This window comes from Hippocampus zosterae, chromosome 15 (genome assembly GCF_025434085.1).
Source record: "Hippocampus zosterae strain Florida chromosome 15, ASM2543408v3, whole genome shotgun sequence".
In the NCBI taxonomy this organism is placed as follows: domain Eukaryota; kingdom Metazoa; phylum Chordata; class Actinopteri; order Syngnathiformes; family Syngnathidae; genus Hippocampus; species Hippocampus zosterae.
Window position 1 is genome coordinate 8,463,596 of NC_067465.1, and position 20,443 is coordinate 8,484,038.

At 41.6% G+C, this 20,443-nt stretch overlaps 1 protein-coding gene across 3 annotated transcripts in view; it reads right to left on the reverse strand.

The window, feature by feature from the left end:
• The window catches only part of st3gal3b (ST3 beta-galactoside alpha-2,3-sialyltransferase 3b), a 34,703-nt gene extending 15,507 nt beyond the window's left edge, over positions 1-19,196 (reverse strand). The window contains exons 1-9 of one of the 3 annotated variants that reach the window (XM_052088696.1): positions 18,716-19,195; positions 16,542-16,683; positions 12,498-12,560; positions 11,069-11,110; positions 8,831-8,873; positions 8,244-8,336; positions 4,512-4,606; positions 466-529; positions 295-390 (exon numbers count right to left, since the gene is read on the reverse strand). In XM_052088696.1, coding sequence (XP_051944656.1) covers positions 295-390; positions 466-529; positions 4,512-4,606; positions 8,244-8,336; positions 8,831-8,873; positions 11,069-11,110; positions 12,498-12,560; positions 16,542-16,680 — 635 coding nt within the window. In that variant the 5' untranslated portion in view covers positions 16,681-16,683; positions 18,716-19,195. Of the gene's footprint in view, positions 1-294; positions 391-465; positions 530-4,511; positions 4,607-8,243; positions 8,337-8,830; positions 8,874-11,068; positions 11,111-12,497; positions 12,561-16,541; positions 16,684-18,715 lie in introns of all 3 variants that reach the window. The other 2 variants (XM_052088697.1, XM_052088698.1) reach the window with 2 other exon arrangements.
• Positions 19,197-20,443: the final 1,247 nt, after the last annotated feature.

A 20,443-nucleotide genomic window follows, 5' to 3' on the forward strand; every position in this document is an offset into this window, starting at 1 on the left:
GAGAGAGGAGCCGCTGCGGGTGCCGGCGCCGCCATCAAAAGAACGGTTCACATAAAATGACAAAATGATACAACACAACACGTAAGACACAGACCGTCGAGCAATCTCAACCACGTTTTCTGCACACACTTTGTTGTTTGAAGCAGTTATAGGTGGAAGAGGAGCGAATCAAAGTGTCCTTTCATATGGTTGTTGCTTACAATTAAGCGAGAACGTATAGTTGACCTACAGGCGTTCAAATAAAGCTTTTCAAATTAAGAGCGACATGCTAGAGTGACTTGTTGCGTGTCTCACCTGACCACGACGTCATAGTCATCGATACGTGAGCCCAGAGACTTGTTGGACAGGATACCGCCGTTGCCCACGATGATGCATTTTTTACAGTTGAGACTAAAATGTAGAAAGCAAGGATTAGTAGCCGAGATTCAATGAAAAGATCCGTCGTTTTTGAAGTGAGTAATTTACCTGTCCAATTCATCTCCTAGTCCAAAGTTTTTGGTGGTTGTTAAAATGCTGTCAATGATCCTTTCTGTGGAGGAAAGGGGGAAAAAAGCAATCATGAATACAAAAAACATAAATAAAATGTATTATTATTATTATAGCAACTGGGTCAGCAGATATAAAGCGTTCTCTCATCTGCCTTGAAAGACTCAACAAAATGCCAACAGGACTTTACATACCACGACAGGTAGAGCAAACTAGGTGGTCTCAAGCACAGCCGGAGCAGAGAACACCTCTCTCCGTTTATTCAATGAGCAGATAAGGAGTGACCAAATCAACCGTCAGAAATAGAGGGTTGGGGGGCTGAGTTCTTGAGAGAAGTGAACCGAGGAGACAATGATATGTAGGGTTCAGAAAGGTATGTGGGTCGATGTACTTTGTCGAAACGCTCCCTAAAAGCACGCGGGGAGGAATGCCGTTTTCAAACACGTGCGAGTTAAGTGGTCCGATATTGAGCTCATCTCCCTGCATGGCGAGAACCCCTGTGACAGCAGGGTGAGGCAAAAGGGGATGTTTAGTCAGAGCGAACACACCGGCCATGTTCGACGGCATTTTGTGCAAGTGTCATGTTTTCAGCAAGGCACGTTCAATGTATGACCTTCTCCTGCTGACCATGTTTAGGCCCCTCGCACCGATAAGTTCTTTTCATCCGTCATATCCGAAAGTCGATTAGAGTTGGGAAAAAAACAAAAAACATTGGCACTTTGAGATACGAATTGAATTCACTCCATGACTGCACTTGTAACTCAAAGCAGTCCTATCTCAAATCATCTTTCTACATTGAAATTAATTAAAAAAATATATTCCCCAATCTGTATTTATGTCATGACATTAAATGGATTATAAAGAACTGAACAGTTTTAGCCACATTTTTTTTAAACTTCAACTTAACTTAATGGACATTGTGCCGCTCCTCCTGTTGTGCACGCCACCTCAGCATTTTTGCAAACATGCATACACAAGGCGACAGTCACAGCTTTTCCAACAAGCTGCAGAATGATTCGTTATTCTTTGCAGCGCATCAAGAACTGTGCAGTGGATATGGTATTCTGTCTACATTTGTCCCACCCTTTTTGTTCAAATATCCATTGCTTAAAGGGTCCGCTAGCCCGTCAAATTTTGCGTTGTTTGTTTACTTGGGCAAGCAAAGTTATGCGGTTGCTTTCAATACACAACGTGCAGTTCTTTGCTTTGTTTAGTTCGACAGTAAACTTCAACTCAAAGCGGCAATAAACAGCATCATGCCTCTATTTTTTTGAAGAAGAAGAAGAATTGTTCGCCATCTTCCAAACTGGTGCAGGTTGTTGAATGAGTTGAATTCACTGTCACCATACAGGCATCAAACACCCGATGTTGTTTTGGTCACAAAAAAAAAAGCATGAAGAAAGAATGGCTTTATTACGATAAAGGAATCCAGGGAGTCTCTCCAAAGTGTTTTCGACGTTACACAATCCCTTTCACTAGCAAAATGATTAACCCGCTGACGGCAAGAAAGAAAAGCACCGCGGCGCCATTGTTTGGATGTGGTGCCGATGTCTGGCATCAAGCATCACCCTTGAGCAGCATAAACACATGCTTAAGGACCACACCTGGATCCAAGCAGGTCATCGTGACAAATCTCAACGGGTAAGATTCGCTTTCCACAGGGGAAGACATGATAGCTATGACAATCGTTGCAAATACCCGACTGTAAACATTTCCGTCGAGTACGTGTCATGACACAGGCAGAGACAAATGGCCACAACACGGCGCTTGAATTATAAAACGCTTTCATGGCAACAAAGAGGAGGAGTATCGGAGGTATCGGGCGATACGTAAAACACGGACTTCTTGCTCGAAGTACCGCGGCTTCAACAGTATAATACATCAACACAGCAAAGTGTTTTTGTGGGTCTTCTGACGCAACACAAATGTTGACAACAGAAATCTCCCAAATGCTTTTTCAATAGTTATCCGTCCATTTGCGATTCAATTTTGTGGGTGAGCCGGACTCTATTCGAGCCAAATGTGGGCTAGATGCAAAGTCAGAGTCAGTTCACTTAAATTGCAGCGTGACATAACGCCACGGCTACCGTTAACATCGTACTCCGACAGCCAAAAACACCAAGCGAGTGAGTGCATTCCATCTGGCTGCATCATCCAACAGCCGTAACACTGCAGAGCTTTAGGACAATTCATGAAATGCAGGTACTTCATTATGTAGGAACTGTTTATTTGAACATGTCATAAGGAGCATGCCCAGACGTTGCGTCAAAGTGCATACGGGCAAGTGGAGGTCACAGACACGACTGAGCCACATTACGAGTTATCATGTGCGCCCAGAACACAATATTTTCACATTTCAAATAGACGACGTGAAAACGTTTCTCATCCTTGATTGAGTAAAGACAGCCGTTTGAAATCCGGGCCCGTTTAATTGAACATAAAGCCGACATACTCACAGGAAGGTATTTATTCTGCGTGTGAATGAACAGCAGCAGGTGACTATGGTAGGTTTGGTGCAACTTCTGCAATCAAATGGAACAGGATTTTGTTGATCTGCCCGCCACCTTATACGTCACTGGTTCACGATTGATGAACAGATATATTGAATACCGTATTTTCTGCAGTATAAGGTGCTTCGGACTATCAGGCGCACCTTGAACGAATGTCCTATTTTAAAACTTTTTCAGATATTGAGCGCACCTCATTCTAAGGCGCATAGAATAAAAGCTACAATAGCGGCTGTGGTTGCGTTATGCATCCACTAGGTGGAGCTACACTCAAGGGAATACAATACAGCTTTAATTTATATAGAGCTTTCACAACCACTGCGGCTGTAACAAAGCGCTTTACAGAACTTTTTTTAAAAACTACATCTAAGAAATCAGAATATTGATCCATATATAAGGTGCATCGGATTATAGGGCCCGCTGTCAGCTTTTGAGAAAATTGAATGTTTTTAAGGTGTACCTTGTAGTATGGAAAACACAGTACATAGAAATTCTAAGCATAGAAAAACTGTTGAGAGTGCATCTTTCGTTATATTGAAACTTAGGGATATAACTATTCATCGAAAATCAATTTAAAATGCTTAATATATATCGATTGAAATTTTGATCGCAAAATAATTTTTAACTCATTCAGTAGCAGCCACTTCTAGACCAAGTCTGAAAAGACATAAAAACGTCTTTGGGAGTGAATGAGTTAATGATAAAAGTCAACTCTATTGTATATTTTCATGTTTAGTTGTGGCACTAACAAAGCACTGATAATACAAAAATGTAGTGAAACCGTCAAAATTATTGGTTCATTTTCAAGTTTTTATAGTTACTGTAAAAAAAAGCCACTGCTTGAAACAAGAACAAAATGCAGATGTTAACGTTAAAACCATATTCTGGTTATAAATTGAGTGATGCATTTTGTTTAAAAAAAAAAAAAAAAATCAAACTGGGCGAATCAAATCGGGGCTCAAGTCAATCGTTACATCACCCTTGAAACCGTGCAGCATTCTATTCAAGACACGCTTGTTAACGCCCGCACCCGACAACCACGAAAGAGGGTAACCCGACTGCCATCGTGTTCCGCAGAGAAAAAAGAGAGGCCAGGTGTAAAGCTTACACAGAGAGTGCCCAACTGATAAGCACAGTTTGTGGATTGCACAAAGATTGCATTCATTGTACCAATGCTTCGAAGCACATAAAACCGAGGCCTGTGGAAAGTTTTGTCCTCTGAGCCAATGTCATCGTAAAGAGGCTTTGTATCGGAAACTTTCCAAGCATTTCGCTGTCATTATCGGACTCGATTCAGTGATATCTAGATAGGCGGCGGATGAGGTCAGCTCTTCTTTTGAACGCAAAGCGTATTTCAACTCAAAGATCTCACTCAGATGGTTGAAAATAAAACAGCAGCGAAACTAAAAAGGGGAGTGAGATATCATCTCCATCGGGGACCAGCTTTGGGAACAAACTATTCATGAACGATACAATAGCGGGCACAAAGGGAGGCCAAAAACAATGAATATTTCTTACCTTGTGTTTTGAATCCGAAAGGAGGCAAGTAATTGCTGACTTTTGCGAGACGTTTGAAGTTTTGGTCAAGAAACATGGGCGCTGCTTTTGTGAACCTTTAAGTGAGACAAGGGAGGAAGGAAAAGCGCAGCGGATGAGTTAATTTGCTCCGATGAACCTGAACTTATTCCAGCAAGAAACATATCCTATCTGGATCGTTTACTTCACCGTGAATCAACCCAAACACACTTCGCCTCCTGTCTAAAGAGCACCATGAAAGCAAGCACATAATAGTAAAATAAAACAGACCTTGAGGCCAATGTTTTTAATTAACGACGTGACCTGTAAATTCCACGATCGCTTCTCTCTTATCCTGCGTGTCTGTATTTGTCCCTCGATGACAAATTGATGGTTTGGGGGGGGGGAATCAAAGGCAGCCATTTCCTGAGAGTCACACCCGAAATGAGACTGCTGAGATACGGGTCACCTTTTTCATTGGAGCTGCAGGATGGATGTGTGTTTATTTGACCTCCTGCTGGTGTTGGGAAACCAGGGAAGGGAACAGATGGCGCGCCAAAACTTATTTTGTTATTGTTTGTTTCAACATCTCAGTGACATTTACAAGTCATTTTGATGATTCCTGCTTAGTTTAACTTTTTTTTTTATTTTGTAGTGGGCAACACACCAACCCCAGTACCACTACTTGCACAGTCGTCGAAGGGAGGAACAGAAGGAGCACCGATTGAGCGCTACAAATGTATTATCGACAGTAGTGTGAGATCGTTCCCAAACTCTCAGAAAGAAACCGCAGATTGTCCAGCTGACTGATGCCCTGACAGGAAATCCTCCAAAAGACTTTCCATCATCCACACTGGCGCAAGACCCGAGACTGTAGCGAGTGTATACAGCTAAGTAAAGCTCATACAGACACTACAGTGCAAGATTATGCGTTGTCTTGAAGAAAACGAGAAGGCTGGGGTTGGGGGGAGGGTGTCATAAGAACGACGGTATTTGGAGCTCAGCGGCACAATAACCAAACATGGCAGAAATTAAGAGGAAAGCCTTGCAACTTCAACCTAGTCCCTTTTTCTAATCTGTCTTTAGATAGCGTCATTACGCTCCGGCTTCAAAGCGGGCGAGCCTGAGAGGTCGATTAAGAGAGGACAAGCAGCAGCCCTCTTGACGTTTCCGGACAGCAGCGCATGCATGTGAGAATTTGGTCATAGCAAAACAAATGGGGAGGGTTTTCATGAACCCATCAGACCTGTAAATTAAACAGGACCCGTGCAAATCACTTATGCCGGACCAACAGTCTGTCACTGACAAGCAGACACAGAGGGTGAGGGGGGGGGCACTTGTTGTGAAAAAGGGAGGGCTCCCAAAACAGCCAAGAGGCTACAACACATTGTCTTCATTTCCTTTGCAAAAGCCATCTCTCACTGGCAATATTTTCATAACCGTGTCACTTCAAGTTCAGTGGCAACACTTGATTAAGCGCTGTGGTGCAAACAGTTTGTGGTGAAACTGTGCGGTGGCAGGTGCGGAGAATTAATTGGACTGTAAAGGGTCAGAGCGTCAGAAGACAAACTTAGAGGAAACAACGGAAGATTAGAAGGAGAGGCCATGGACTCGTCTATTGACGGTTATGTTTTTCTTCCCGAACAGCTGAACTATCCGCCACACCTATTTTCACAAAGCGCCGGAACATTTCGATTAATCTCACTGAAAAAATAATAATAATAACAACATTTGAAAATAGTCCTTTTATTATTTTTTTTCTAACCTTTCAAACAATAGAGTATTCATTAAAATGTGTCGAACTGTGTTCGTTTAGCCCAAGACAAATGTAGACAGTGTGCGGGTTTAGACTAATTGTGCACATTGACCCATGTGCAGATGGGTTGAATGCAGTCATAATCAATGAGCTCCTGTCGGCGGTTCTGCGTCGTGCATAACTTTGATGTGAGACATGTGTGGCTGATTAGAGCAAGTCATTACCACGAAGGACATGTTAACACAATAGTGCTTTGTCTGTCTTGTTAAGCTAAGCTTTAATTTAACGGAAGCATTTCATCTGAAGGAGAAATTTACAACGTTTGAGTCGGTAGTTTATAAACACGGACAAGACATCCAATTCATATACTGGTACTTTCCATTTCATATTTTATTTTAAAGGCAATATTATTCAATAATATCACTCTGATTATGGCCGATTTTAAGCTAGAATGAAGTCAACCCACATGGTTGGGCCCTGCTGCGCATAGCGAAAATCTGCAAACAGTTGACGCCTCTCCCTTAAAAGGAGTTTGTAATTGCACACAGAATCCAAAAGCTCTTGTAACGAAGAGGCTCGTGAAGCAACAAAAATCTAGCTTATATATGCAACGGATGCGAGGTTGTGCCGTGTGATTCTTTGTGAGTAAAACCTCTCCCATCAGATACTTCAAAAAGGGTCCTGTGAGCTCAGTTGGAGGTTCCAGCTTTTAGCTCGGCTCCCAAATCTTTTTGCTCAGGGCAACATAGATCTAACTGTCATCTGCACAACAGTGGAATAAAATACTTGAATGCAGTGAAAACAGCAGGGGCCCCAAAATCAAACCCTGTGTAACACCATTAGGCAGAGCGGGACTCAGAGCAACCTAGGCGAACACAAAAAGTCCTGTCAGCCAAATAGGATCCACTCTGGTGTCCGCCCACTAATGCCCACCGGGTGCTGTAAACAAGCTAGCAGAATGCTATGGTCCACCGTATCAAACGCTGCAGCTCAATCCAACAAAAATCGACTGTGACATTTGCCTGGAGGATCTGTCAAGCCCTCATTATGCTATCCAAACATAACAGGTGTGACAAAAGCAAGTGCACTAACGCTTAGTATTGGTGACAAATTTGAACCCATTAAGATGGGAGTCGGCCATTTCCTTGGTTACTGGAAAATATATATGATCATGGCACCTTCATAAGCAATTTGAGAATATCGCAGCAATTTTTGAAAGTAATGTAAAACGTGTTTTTATTTAGTTAAAACAATTGTATTTTTTGAAGTGCATTTATTTCAAAGACAAACTATTTTAATGTACAACTCCACCCCCCAATAGTCCACTGCATGTGAATGTTGGTCATAACATTGGTGAAAAGTCCCAGAAAATATGCCGTTTATTAGCCTAGTGCCAAGAATCCTAGTGGCACTATGTCCTAAAGTTCAAACTGCACGGGCAACATTAAGCCTCATCAAAGGAACCAATGACATCACAGAAGGCCGTGAACGTTTCTCTCGACTGTGTGGTTAGGGTACAAGGAAGCGGGTGATGAGTCATGGTATGATTGACAGGAAGTTGGTTGCTGCAGCTCACAGAGAAAGTCTGTGAAGATCCAAAATTTGATAGGAGAAAGATGAGGGACCTTGTGTTCAAATGACAATGATTCTTTTGTGTCAAAGGAGGATCATGAGGACAACAGTCAAGTTTTGTGGTTGGGAACGAGATGATAGACCCATGACTGAAACTGGGGGGGATTGTACAGGAATGTGGGGGTTTCTCTGTGTCTATTTCAAAAGCCTTCAGGCACAGTTGGCTGTGAATGGCATCATACATGTGGGTATTCATATCTACAATTTTTTGTTTTTCCCCATCAATTAGCTAAAAATGAAAAATCTTGACATTTTAATCAAACTTCTTACACATCGGTAGTGATCGGCACATTTGATTTGAATAAAAGACAACTTTTGTGTTAAATGTGAAAAAGGCAATCTCTCACTTTGGATAGATGCTTGTCATCTTGGCGCCCGCATAGCCCGGCTTGCACACGCCTTCACTGAGATTGCCATACTTGTACGCCAACTCCGGTGGCCTGTAAATAAAAAGAGCGGAAGCACAGATTCATCAGTCCTCCGGTGATTGACGATTATTAATTACGCTGACATGTTTCCAACGCTCAAAACCAAACTTGTCAAACAATCCACTTAAGTGATCCTTAGGAAGTTGAAGAATTCCAACAGGTCAATGTGCCAAACGCGCGGCAAGACAAAGCAGAGAAGCCTTGTGCAAATAATCACGATGGCAGTGGTAAAACTAATACCACCAGATTAACAGCAGAATCATAAATAACGATGGAGTCTGCGAATCGAGTTCAAATAAACAGCGAGAGAGAACTGACAAAAAGGAAAAAAAAACTCTGAATGTGTAGGTGTGGAGTTTGCATTAACTTGTTAAAGATACGGTAACGTCGACTCTGTGGAGCCAGATAACTAAGTGTAATTATCAATCGGAGCTGCATGACACAACGAAACCACGTGTTAGCAACTTGGACACTCAACGAATAAAAATAAAAAAAGATATACTTACAATTTTGTGTCCAACTGTAGCAAAAAGCCCTGCTTGTCATACACTGCAAGAGAAAGACAAAAATAAAAGGTGGAAAATTATCTTTCATTCGTGTGGAGTGACACGTCTGATTGGATACGCATTGTCTACCAGCAGCGGTTGTAGTTGTAGACCAACAGCGTTTAAAAGGGATTAAGACAAACGAGCAAGGTTAGGGAGAAGCCAGCCAAAACAATCTGTTGAGTCTAAAAATAAAGTGAGGAAAAATGAAAAAGAGTTAGCGATCACCTATGGACAACCGAAGCGGCGGCCAATAGGTGCCTGCTATGGGTTGAGGGCAAAGCCGTTTCGAAGACATTGGAAAACAGAAAAAACATGTACCATAAATAAAAAGGGTGTCCCAGAAAAAAACGTATTCACATTTTGAACCACTGAAATCCATTTTTAGTTTCAAAATGAAACAGATTCTAAACTGATGATTACATTTCAAAGTGATATCTGTTCTCCCCGACTTCAGGCATGCTCAACTCCGGGACTTTGTACTTCAACTACATTCATAAACTCACGGCAAAAATTTGGGGATAAGTCCCATTAGTTCAAAGATTTAAATTGTCAATACAGTTTCCAAATGGTTAAAATATTTAAATTCATTCAAAATTAATCAATTAATCAAGTGTGTGTACATTTTGAGGAACACCCTACATTTATGATGTCATGAAAATGGAGACATTAACTACAGAGGCATGGTCTCAAGCCTGCCGCACACCGAGCGAGGCAGCCAAAAGCAACTGAACTGGATTACCGTGATAAAAAAAAAATAATAATAATAATACAGTCGCCGACCCCATGCCGCACATTAGCTGATTGACCCTTGCACAGATGCCTATCAGGAAACAACATTTGGGCTTAGGTGAAGAAAACATGGTCAGATATTAACGTGTATGTCAAGGAAAATATATTGGACCCTGGAAAAAAGGAAGGAAATCCAAAATTTAGACCTGTCTAGCAAAAATAAAGGCCCAATATTGATATAACCAAGCTGGCGGTGGCCAGCTCGGCCCAGAAACCTTTTTTTTTTTTGCTCTGAAAGCTCATGGGCATCTGTGTTGAGACTCCTAACGCTTTGCTTTTTTTAAAAAAAACCATCCACAACTATCTAACCTAAGACGGCGGTTAAGTCAAGTTCAGCAGCGTTGCTTTGGTGTGCGGCCGGCTTTATATGACCACAATGTATCCCACCGGGCATCATCCAATTTATGATGATACTGCTTGTGCCACAAATAATCAGGTTCTTGAGAGTATCAGCTCAAACAAAACTGTTAGTCCTTAACTGTAATCAGGATTTTTATCGTTACAAATACACACAAGATTGATCAAAAATGATCCAACTAAAAGTTTCGCGTGGAAATAAAATAAATGTGTGGTGGTGGACACCGCTGATAGACATCTGAAACCAATGCATCACCCCCCCCCCGGGGGTCCTACGGTGGGATACAGCTCATGTGCAATCATATCATATGACCAAATACAACTTTCTCATGAGGCTGACAGCTCTAGAGGATATAATGCATGAATAAGATAAGCATTAGTGGGAAGTACAAAGCACAGAGAGCATTACGCCTGTGGTTGTGGAGCTCGTCTTCACAGAGAAGCTGAAGGAGAAAGATAAAGACAAGCAAAAATGGGAAAGCACGACAGCTCATTAGGGCAGGATCCAAGCACTGCCGTGGAAGACGACGACGACATCTACTAAAACTACCAGGGGGACAAGTGTGAGTGTGGGACATTACACTGTGCAAATAAAGCCGTAGTATTGGACAAAAGGATCATTGAAATCCAATACACTAAAACGCAGTCATACAGCCAGACTGCGTTTTACAGCTTCATGTCCTAGCCAGCAGAGGGCAGTATTTCATTACAATGCAACTCGGGGAATGGGAAGTCACAGGCACGACACACACTGTACATTTCACTATTGGGATCGAATACCTAATCTCATAAAATATTGAATAAAAGGTTAATCTTATCATGTGGGTATAGTTATAAACGTTGTGTGTGTGTGTGTGTGTGTGTGTGTGTTAGTGGATGATCAATTCAGCTGTGCCTTTTTCACGGGACTGACTTTTTCAATGAAGGCTCTTCAATTGTTTGGTTTTGTTTTGTTTTTAATTGGGAGGAGAAGGAAAAGGAATGGGGGAGGGGGGGAATAATAAAATGAAAAATGGAAAAAAGGTTCACTGGGCAGAGCTGCAGATGTACCTGAGCCTACTATTTGTCCCACGGAGAGATCCGTTTCCAGCTCTGAAACACAAAAGGGTTAGTTAGCAGCGTTTGAGGTCAATACTTGGCAGAGGCATTTTAACTTGAAATAACGCTTAGGGAACCCAGCAAGTGCGCGGGAAGGAGAAAGATGGATTAGTAGATTTATTCCCAAGAGACTGGATTGTAAATAGCCCATTATATATGCAAAGTCAGACAAAATGGAAACTGCCTTAAATCCACAAGCACACTCATGGTACTTTGGATATTATTGCAGCTTTGTGTTGAGCAATTCATGAAGATGGGAACGAACTAGGGCTGCAGAGGCTAGTCGATTAATCATGACGACTTCGACGACCGAAAGCATTGACAATTTAAATCGTCGACTAGTTGGGATTATTTTTGCAGTTATGTTTCATCTCTCCAAAACGGCATCTGTGACTCCCGCCGCCCTGTCTTCAATTTTCTGTGACGCACACGCGCAGTCGTGTTGATCCGGGCTAGTCGTGATGTCACTGGAGAAGTTACGCCTACTTCTCCCATAACTGTAGTATGCTAATGCTATCATGGCTAAGCGTCATTGTACATCGAAAACTTCATTTTTGTGGAGATTTTTTGTCCCCTCTCATTTAGTTTTTTGTTTTGTTGTCTTAAACCCAAATTGACTCCGATGGTAGCAGTCTCGTAAATGTAAAAACTAAACTAATAAGGCATTTAAGGCCATTGACGTTAAAACATTTTTACATGATATTTTGTATTCGTAATAGTAATTGGTGTACGTCTGTGTAACTATGCATAGTTTTTTTGTTCTAGGTTTAAATGCACCGAACATTTGTTATCAACGTTACAGGCAGTACTTTAAAAAACAAAAAAATTGTATAAAATGAAATTGTATCAAATTGGGTGGAAACGGAATAAAAATGGAATATACAACCATAATTTTATTTTTTATTAATTAAAAAAAAATTAAAACTTGAAGATGGAGGATAATGGTTTATATAAGACAAGTTGCAGTATGCTGCGATTTGCAAAAAAATTTTTTTTTAAATGCCTGAAGCATTGGCTACATCCGTAGTTTTACAAATCATTAATTGATGCACCTGAAATGAAACTATTAATACATGTCATCAGAATGTGGTTAATATTCATGTTTTTTAAAAATAAATAAATGACTTAGTTATTTTAGGGGGCTGACGATGTGATTTGATTAGTCGATTACTAAAATAATCGTTTGTGGCAGCCCTAGGACGAACACAGCCATGTTTGGTGAGAAAATGAAAAGAGAGATGAAATGTGCAAGGAAGGAGATGTTTTGAGTTACTCAATTAGCAGTGATTTATATTCCATGAAAATCAACCACCACCACCACCAAGCAGCCCATAGGCAGACTGTCACCTAAGATTCAAATGGGCGGCCCCAGGCCCACTACCTGCAATTCGATTCACTTCATTGTCGTTAGTGAGGACTACGGCTGCCACTTCAGCACCAATTTCTGAAAACAAAAAGGGGGTTAAGATACTGAAAAACAATCACGATGTGAGAAACCAAAGCCATAGAAAGCTTTTTACACATTAAAGACAACACGGACCGAAAAAGTCACAGAGGCAGCAAATGGGGACAGAGTGAAAATATTTTCTCAATCGGGGTGCCTTCAGGGAAGAGAAAAGTAAGGGTGACGCAAAGGCCCGCCGCACACAGCACGCAGCTGAATGCTATCCAAGTGGAGCTGGTGGAAGGGGTGGGGGGGTGACAAAACAACAACAATACAGGTGGCGACTTTGCACACCAATCGAATGAGCACTGGACATCTACAGGCGTGCAGCAACGGAAAAATGGTGACGCCATTTTAAAAAACATTTCTAATACATACTGTAAATCCTAAATAACTTATTGGTATCAAAAGATTTAATCAATAGACAAACTTCTGCCGTCAAGGACGACTGAGGGGGGAAAAATAATTAAAAAAAATATATATATATGAATCATGTTTTTTTTTTTTTAAAGCGTAACCTGGCCAGCACTAAAAGGATCAAAGAAAAATAATCAATGGGAAAAAAACAAGATGGTTAACAGGGATGAATTACAGCACTAGAAATCCAACCAAAAGAAAATCAAATGTTGAAAAAGCTGCATCTACATCTTAATGCATCAAAGGAACCGGAGAAACCTTTGCATGCACAATTCCAACTGTTCAACGTTTCAATACATTTCGGCCAACTTGTTGTTCTCGAACAAGAAGCTGAACGGCAAAAAGTACCAAACTGGTGTTTGAACCACGAAAGGACCACAAAAAAAGTCCTCTAAATTAAGCTGTTCACACTTTTGAAAACTCTGACCAATTGAGCAACAGTACTTTCTCATTGTGAGGCTTCAAACCGGATGTTTTCAGAGGGGAGGAAGTGGCCACTGAGCTTCAACTGTCAAAAAGTGTCATCGGCAGCAGGTTGCAACAAAGACAAAGAAAGACTAGAAAAGTCACAGAAAACGGACATCCTGTGAAATGGAATAGGCCCCAATTTCCACATCAAAGTGAGAGCTGACCGGGTTGCCAGGCAACAGAAAGCTCCTGTGGTGCATCAAATACCCCCCAAAAAAAATTAATTAAAAAAAAAGTCTTTTAAATTATAACTCGCAGCCTTTTATGACTGAAAACGATGTCAGTGTATATAAGCGGAAACATTTACAAACACTGCCACATGACATTGTGTTTCCAGTGCATTTTAAAATTCACCTTGTCATGTCAAACTAAAGTAAACTCCTGATCTGAATTGATATGATTGCAAATGTACCCATTCCGGGACTAACGAAAAAGCAGCAGTGAGAAATTAAAACATTTTACGGATCATGAACAAGCACATTTGATTGCTGATCAAAATCTACAGGCAGTCTGTCTGCATGAATTCGAAAACAGTTTGCTTGAAAATAAGATGCCCCCCCCCCACCCTCCTCCTCACCCCAACACTATAGCTGTGGCGACCATCTGGCCGGATCTGCATAAAAGCAGCTGGTTGAGTACATCTTAATCATTGCCAACAATGTTTAGGAGGTCAGCATTAACTGCAAACGTGTCTATATGGATTACAGATCGGATGGATTTCCGTAGCCACGGCGCCAGATGAAAAAATGACGCAACATCCCACTCGCTCCGACAATCTATTGAGTGACATGATAGCATTCTGATGAAGAGGACATCATCCTCTATAAGGAGGATCAAAGCCAGTCTTTTTGAAAGCCAATGTACTGTAGCTTGTCTTTGCTTTTTAAGTCACTGTCATTGTCATTCCAAACGGACCAAGACAAACCAAAACATTTACCAGAGCCATCAAAAGTAAGGAGCACGCCACTTCAACCTGAGCTCGGACATGATGTCGTAAAGCTTATAGTATATTTGTTTAGTACAGTTCAATTGGGTTGAAGTTTTAATTTCAGTGCAGGTGCATGTAACCTTTTTAAACTGTTTTCAAACAATTCATTAGGGGCAATTTTAATTCACGTTGCGTGCGATACATTTATGTTTGTGTAAATTCTCGGTCGAGGTCATCCAGGTTGAAACACAAGTAAAGGGACTGTTGTGTGTTAAATTTTTTTTTTGGGGGGGGGGGGTTCGCGGTTATGCTATCGGGGCTAACAATATATTTTTTTAAAGGCCATAAAAATTAAAAGTATAGCCAAAATACTACAAATGACGATTGGGTGGAACAAAAATGCAACACTGTATCAGATCAGCGTATGCAAGAAAATCATCTTTGTCACATACAAATACTGCCTTGAATTCGTCCTCGCACGTGAAACATCTTGTACTTAGCAGTCATGTGAAGTAAACCAGTAAAAGGGGGCAAACATTCCTCAATAATCCTAAAACAAATCCAAAAATAGTTTAGCCAGAAAATAAATACATAAATAAAATAAAAATCCTGTCCTATTGAAAAACGTGAACCCAATAAGATGTAAAGAATGTTACTTTAGACTGGAGAGGATGAAAGAAAGACAATCAAGGCAAAATAAAAGATGACGTCGTTCAAGAGAAATCTTGTAGCGCCCCCTGCTGGTACGTGACAGCAGTTTCAGGAAGTAGACAGGCAATTTCAGTTTCAGTTTCAGGACGCATTGCCAAATAAGACTGTAACCGTTAGCAAGCTACTCCGCTGTATCAATCAAAATTTTCAGGACAATGTGTTCATTTACATGACAACAGCACTGTGGTGAGTAAGACAGAGCTTCAAAAAAAAAAAAGTTTCATCCAGTGGAAGCACATGATAACGCCGGCGTCATTGTTCAAAAGTAAACACCGAATGGAGCACCTTTTCGAAAACAGCAGCAGCACATTCAGCAGAATGGCAGGACCACAGCACTATTGTTGCCCGTGCGCCGCTCAATCACAATATAAATCTAAACGACTATTCCTACACACGCCTCCTTGTTTGAAGCAGTTGAGAATCAAAGTCTGCTTCCACCAGCGGGTGAGAGACGTCGTCATCGCGGCATGCAAGATGTCACACACGTCTGCGACAATCGACGTTTGGGCGTAGACGAGAAGCCGTCGAGTCCGCTGACGAATACAGAGATTTGTTCAGTTGTCCTGTCACACCCAGATCTGCTTCAATTCCAAAGGCCAACTCGCCAAATACGCTTCAGCGCTGTGCATCAACTCTCTCTCTCTCTCTGCCTCCCTCCCTCCCCCCGCTCATTCTCAGCCATCCATCCAGCCGCACCAACGCAAACTGCCCAGCAGCGCCAACCTCTCCACAGAACACAACGGGGGGAGTGAAAAAAACACTGCCCAACATTGGCCGCAAAAGTAATAAATAAATCATCGTTTTTTTATGCATTGCCGCCTGATAGAATCGAAGTTCACTGGCAATCAATGTTGGTTTTCATCCTTGCTGCTTGCAATGCAGTTATTTCTCCAGATGCTCTGAACCGTTTCATATGATGTTTAAAATCCCTAAAATCCATGCAATTGCACATTGAGGAATATTGTCTTATGTTTTAAGTCTTTGACAATATGAATAAAATTCAGAAAGGAAAAGCAGAATTAGGGCTGAATCTTTGAATTGCAAAGTGTCTGTCTGTGGCGACTCTTAACCTACGAGACACCCATTTAGGGAGAAATTAGTCAAAAGAACCTCAAAATTGTTGTCATTCTTGCACAACTTATTTGGATGGCGTGAGCGTTTTTAACATGGCGGTGATGGACAGGCCAAAGAAAACGTGCACAAGGTACTCCTCGCATCTCACGTTTTCCTCGCAACATCCACTGTGGGGGAACTAACACACCGAATCGAACGAAGAAACAAAAACAGTAATGGGCCGATGGAAGTTTATGGAATAAAAACCAGACATGATTGTGAGCAATCAGCACAAAGCGGAAAATAGAAATGTTAAATGTTAAACAAGAAGAAAAAAATAAAACAAAGGAAATGTTTCAAAGATTCAGTGGCGATGAATAGGTTAGACGAGGCTTGTGACTTACGCGGCTTCTGGCCCCATACGTTCAGATGTAACTTCCCCGATGAGTAGTAAATAAAGCCAAGGACCAGCATGGGGCACAGGACAAACAGAAGCTTGTGTGTGGGCTTCATGGTCTTCAGACATGGCACTATCCAGGTCATCACCTGCATGACAAGAGCACAGCGGGGACATTTCATATGCAACACTCGACGGGGGGGAAACTGGTTCTTTTTCCATGTTGTTGCCTTTTCCAGCAAGCATGTCCTTCCCAAAATGGCGAGGGCTCTTATCAACCTGTTCCAGAGATCTGGGATGACCTTTCTTACGATGGCTGTTCCTGATTGCATCTCCGAAAGTTAAGACAAGGGTTGCTTTGTCCAACAACGATCCAAGTTTACAATCACTACATCTTTATGGATCTTGTGTGATCACTGAAGATTCAGAAAGAGGTATATGACTAGCATGAAGTGAGCTGGATAGCATTTTGACTCCATCACTGCTACAGCGCCCTCTCTGGTGTGTGTGGCAAGAGACACCCTAAAGTTTTAACGCTGCATCTTTTATACGTTTGGCTTGGAATAACAGTCCGATAGAAAATTGAATTAAATATTGTTCAATTCTAAACAAACTATCCAAATAGCCACATTCTTCTTCAGCTGTTTACGGTTTATCGACACTTCCTTAGCAGTGCGTTTAGTCAGTTGTCTACAGCTTCAAAATGACCTAATACTTCCAATGACACACAGAAATAATTGTAAATAATTGAGTGGACTTGAGATCAAACAATATAATACACAAATTATGACCAACGAGCCAGCATCCGATATCAACTCTGACCAATTTAAACATGCAGCTTCCTTTTTCAGGTTCAAACGTTTAGTCTCTGAGATTTAAAATGTCTTAAACGTCATCTTTAGTAGACATCAACATAGACATCCAGCACCAACATTCCTCCCAATCAAAATCTGTGCTGGTACAGGCGTGCTGCCGAGAAGGCGCAACCACCAAGCACAGATACTTCTCCTTTGACGAATGTCGTGGCCAAAAAATGCTGAAAACAGTCCATTTCAGGTCCGCACGATGAAACAACAAACATGTGACAAAACAAAAGACAAAAACACCAAAAAGCAAGGCACTACTCGGGCGCCATCTTGGGGGAAAAAAATACTTCAAAATTGAAAATTGAAAAATTGGGGGAAAAAAATAGTTCAAATACTTCTCTAGCAATTCATGATTTATAAATGATGTTGACTATAAAAATCAGATTAACCATTTCGATTATAATTTGGAATGCAGTAGATGTTGCAATTTGACAAACGATTGCACAATCTAATGTGTTAAAAATGACTTGCTCTCTTAGACAATGCAATAAAAATGGTCGCGTAAACGTGCTATTTTTGGGCTCCTCTGAAAAGTCTTGATTTTGAGGTATGAGGATTCCACCCGACGCCAGCGATTGTCATATTTCATATGTGTGTGTAGTTGACACTCACGCACCATTCAAGAAAATAAATAACCTGAAAGTATCTGCCCGGTTTCACACCACAGTAGTTACTTTTTAAACATATTATTCTAAATTGGCAACACTCTCACTTGAGTACATGTTTGGGATACTTTGACCACCTCCGTCAATACAAATCCAATTTAACTGCCCAAACTTTAAAGAAAAGCCAGAGCTCTTAGCTAAACAAACATAACGGAACTTTTCGGTACCAACTCTCCACGTCAGCCAAGCTGCGCACATACGTCGGCTACAGGAAAATAGTACATTAGCGTTTTTCCACGCTCCTAATAAACGACCTAAAATGCCAAGTCGTGAAATTGCGAGTTGTGTTTTGTTTTTTGCCGGGGATGTCAGGCAGCGTTTTCACCAGCGAAAACGTTCGAACACTAGCTTGGCTATGCTAACGGGGAAACATTTAGCCTCCGTGTTCAGTTGCCAGGCCTGCGGTAACAGCACGCCACTGGTCGGCTAAATGTGGCTGGAACGTTCCGCTCGTTGACGTAAAGGTAGAGCAAGAAGCGAAATAATGTGAGGAATTCGGACGTTATCAGAAACAAACGAGAAGAGGATGTATTTTAGCAGTACACATTGGGAAGGACAGTCGCAATATGACCAAGATTTCAATTAGTCTCGCGTAGAAAGAGGCGGTTATAGGGGTGGGGGAACAAAAGGGAAAAACAGCAAAGATGTACCTTATATTCTCACAGGGTCTCTTGCTTCAACCCCAATCCTAATTGCCGTAATGGATGGGGTAATAAAAGAAGCGTGTTCTTGCTCTCCTCCAGGCCATGACGGTGAAACCCGAGAAAGTAACCCGAGGGCTCCGCACGCACAAGAAGAGGAAAAGTGCCTGCTTCCACCGTTCAAGCGTGCATACATCAAGACGTCAATTTTTGTTGAGGGATGGTGGGGGAATGAAGCTCGTCCTCCACCCAGGGTAGCGGGAACACTGTCACTGTTGGTCACATGAGGCGTCTCGGTAAATGAGGAGTTACCACAACCACCTCCTCCTCCTCTTGTTTCTTTTCCCGATCTCGTCCTTTTCGTTCTCCTCCAATAAATGCGCCTCTTCACCGGGGGGGCTCACATGGTGCGACCCTCTGCAAGTCAGCTGCTCGCATCGAGGTCGCTTGAGCCCTTTCGTACCCACTCCGCGTCCCATGATAAACTTGCAACTCGTGTTGAAAAAACAGATTTAAAAAAGCCCAAAGCGAGAATGTATTTTGTTTGATGAGCAGCACCCTCCCCAGCAAGGTCATTTTAGTAAACTAAAACCAACGGAATAACCAAAACTACAAAGGGGGGGGGGGGGGGGAAATATTTAACCAACTAAAATAAAAAGGAAAATGCTTTTTTAAAAGTAGCTGAAATTACATTTATAAGGTATCCTTTATTTGTCCCACACTGGGGAAATTTACAGCCTCCAGCAGCAAGAATGTAGGTAGAAAGAAGAAAGAAGAAAAAAAACAACAAACACCGTTCGTTTATAAAATAAACTACAATTACAGAAAAAAACGTGTTTTTCGTTTTTGGCAATTCGTTAAATGCACGAGCCTTTGGGGTTGATTTTAAATGTATTTATTTGGACATTGCCGCATGGCTGTGAGCCTGAACAAGAGAAGGTCGAACAGTTGTCGGGAGTTGTAGTCCTAATGTGTGTTGTACAGACGTTACGTCATCAAACAGCAGCCCCCACCCAAAAAACCCAGCCACCACCTGACGTCACTTATAGGAGACGAGGTTGCGTGCGGTTTTGGCCCGAATGGCTTAAGAAAATCTCTCTCTCTCCCCCTTATCTCTATATCATCCCTCTAGATCAGGCATGTCCAAAGTGCGGCCCGCGGGCCAAATCCGGCCCGCGGTCGAATTTCATCCGGCCCTCGGCCCCTGTCATAAAATCAGTGCCGTCTGGCCCGCAGGTTGGGCGCAATGGAACACGTGTTGCATTGACTGAGGTCTCGTAGACTGGTGAGTGATGTTTCATAGAGTACTGCTTCCCTCTAGTGGCTAAATGAGTAATAGCATTCACTAAATGAGTAATAGCATTTAGACACTAGAGGGCATCACTCACGAGTTAAGAAGACATCACTCCGTGTTTATATTGACTGACATGTCATATTTCAAATGATCCTTGCAGTTGTGGATATGTGTATTGCTTGTTCATTTCCCTGTTGTTCGAGTCAAAGGTTTTGTGACTATTGAAAAGTCATGGTGATACATTTTATGTTTCAAATCAATCAATTTGCACTCGGGAGACATCTGTTTAAGAAAAAGTCAAGTGCAGTTGCATGTGATATACCTGTTTCAAATGAACCAAAAGAAATTCTTAAGATTGTTGAAATTAAAATAAAAATGGAAATGTGAAACAGACTGGCTTACTAAAATTTGTTGAACAATATTGTTGTTCAATGTAAAGAATA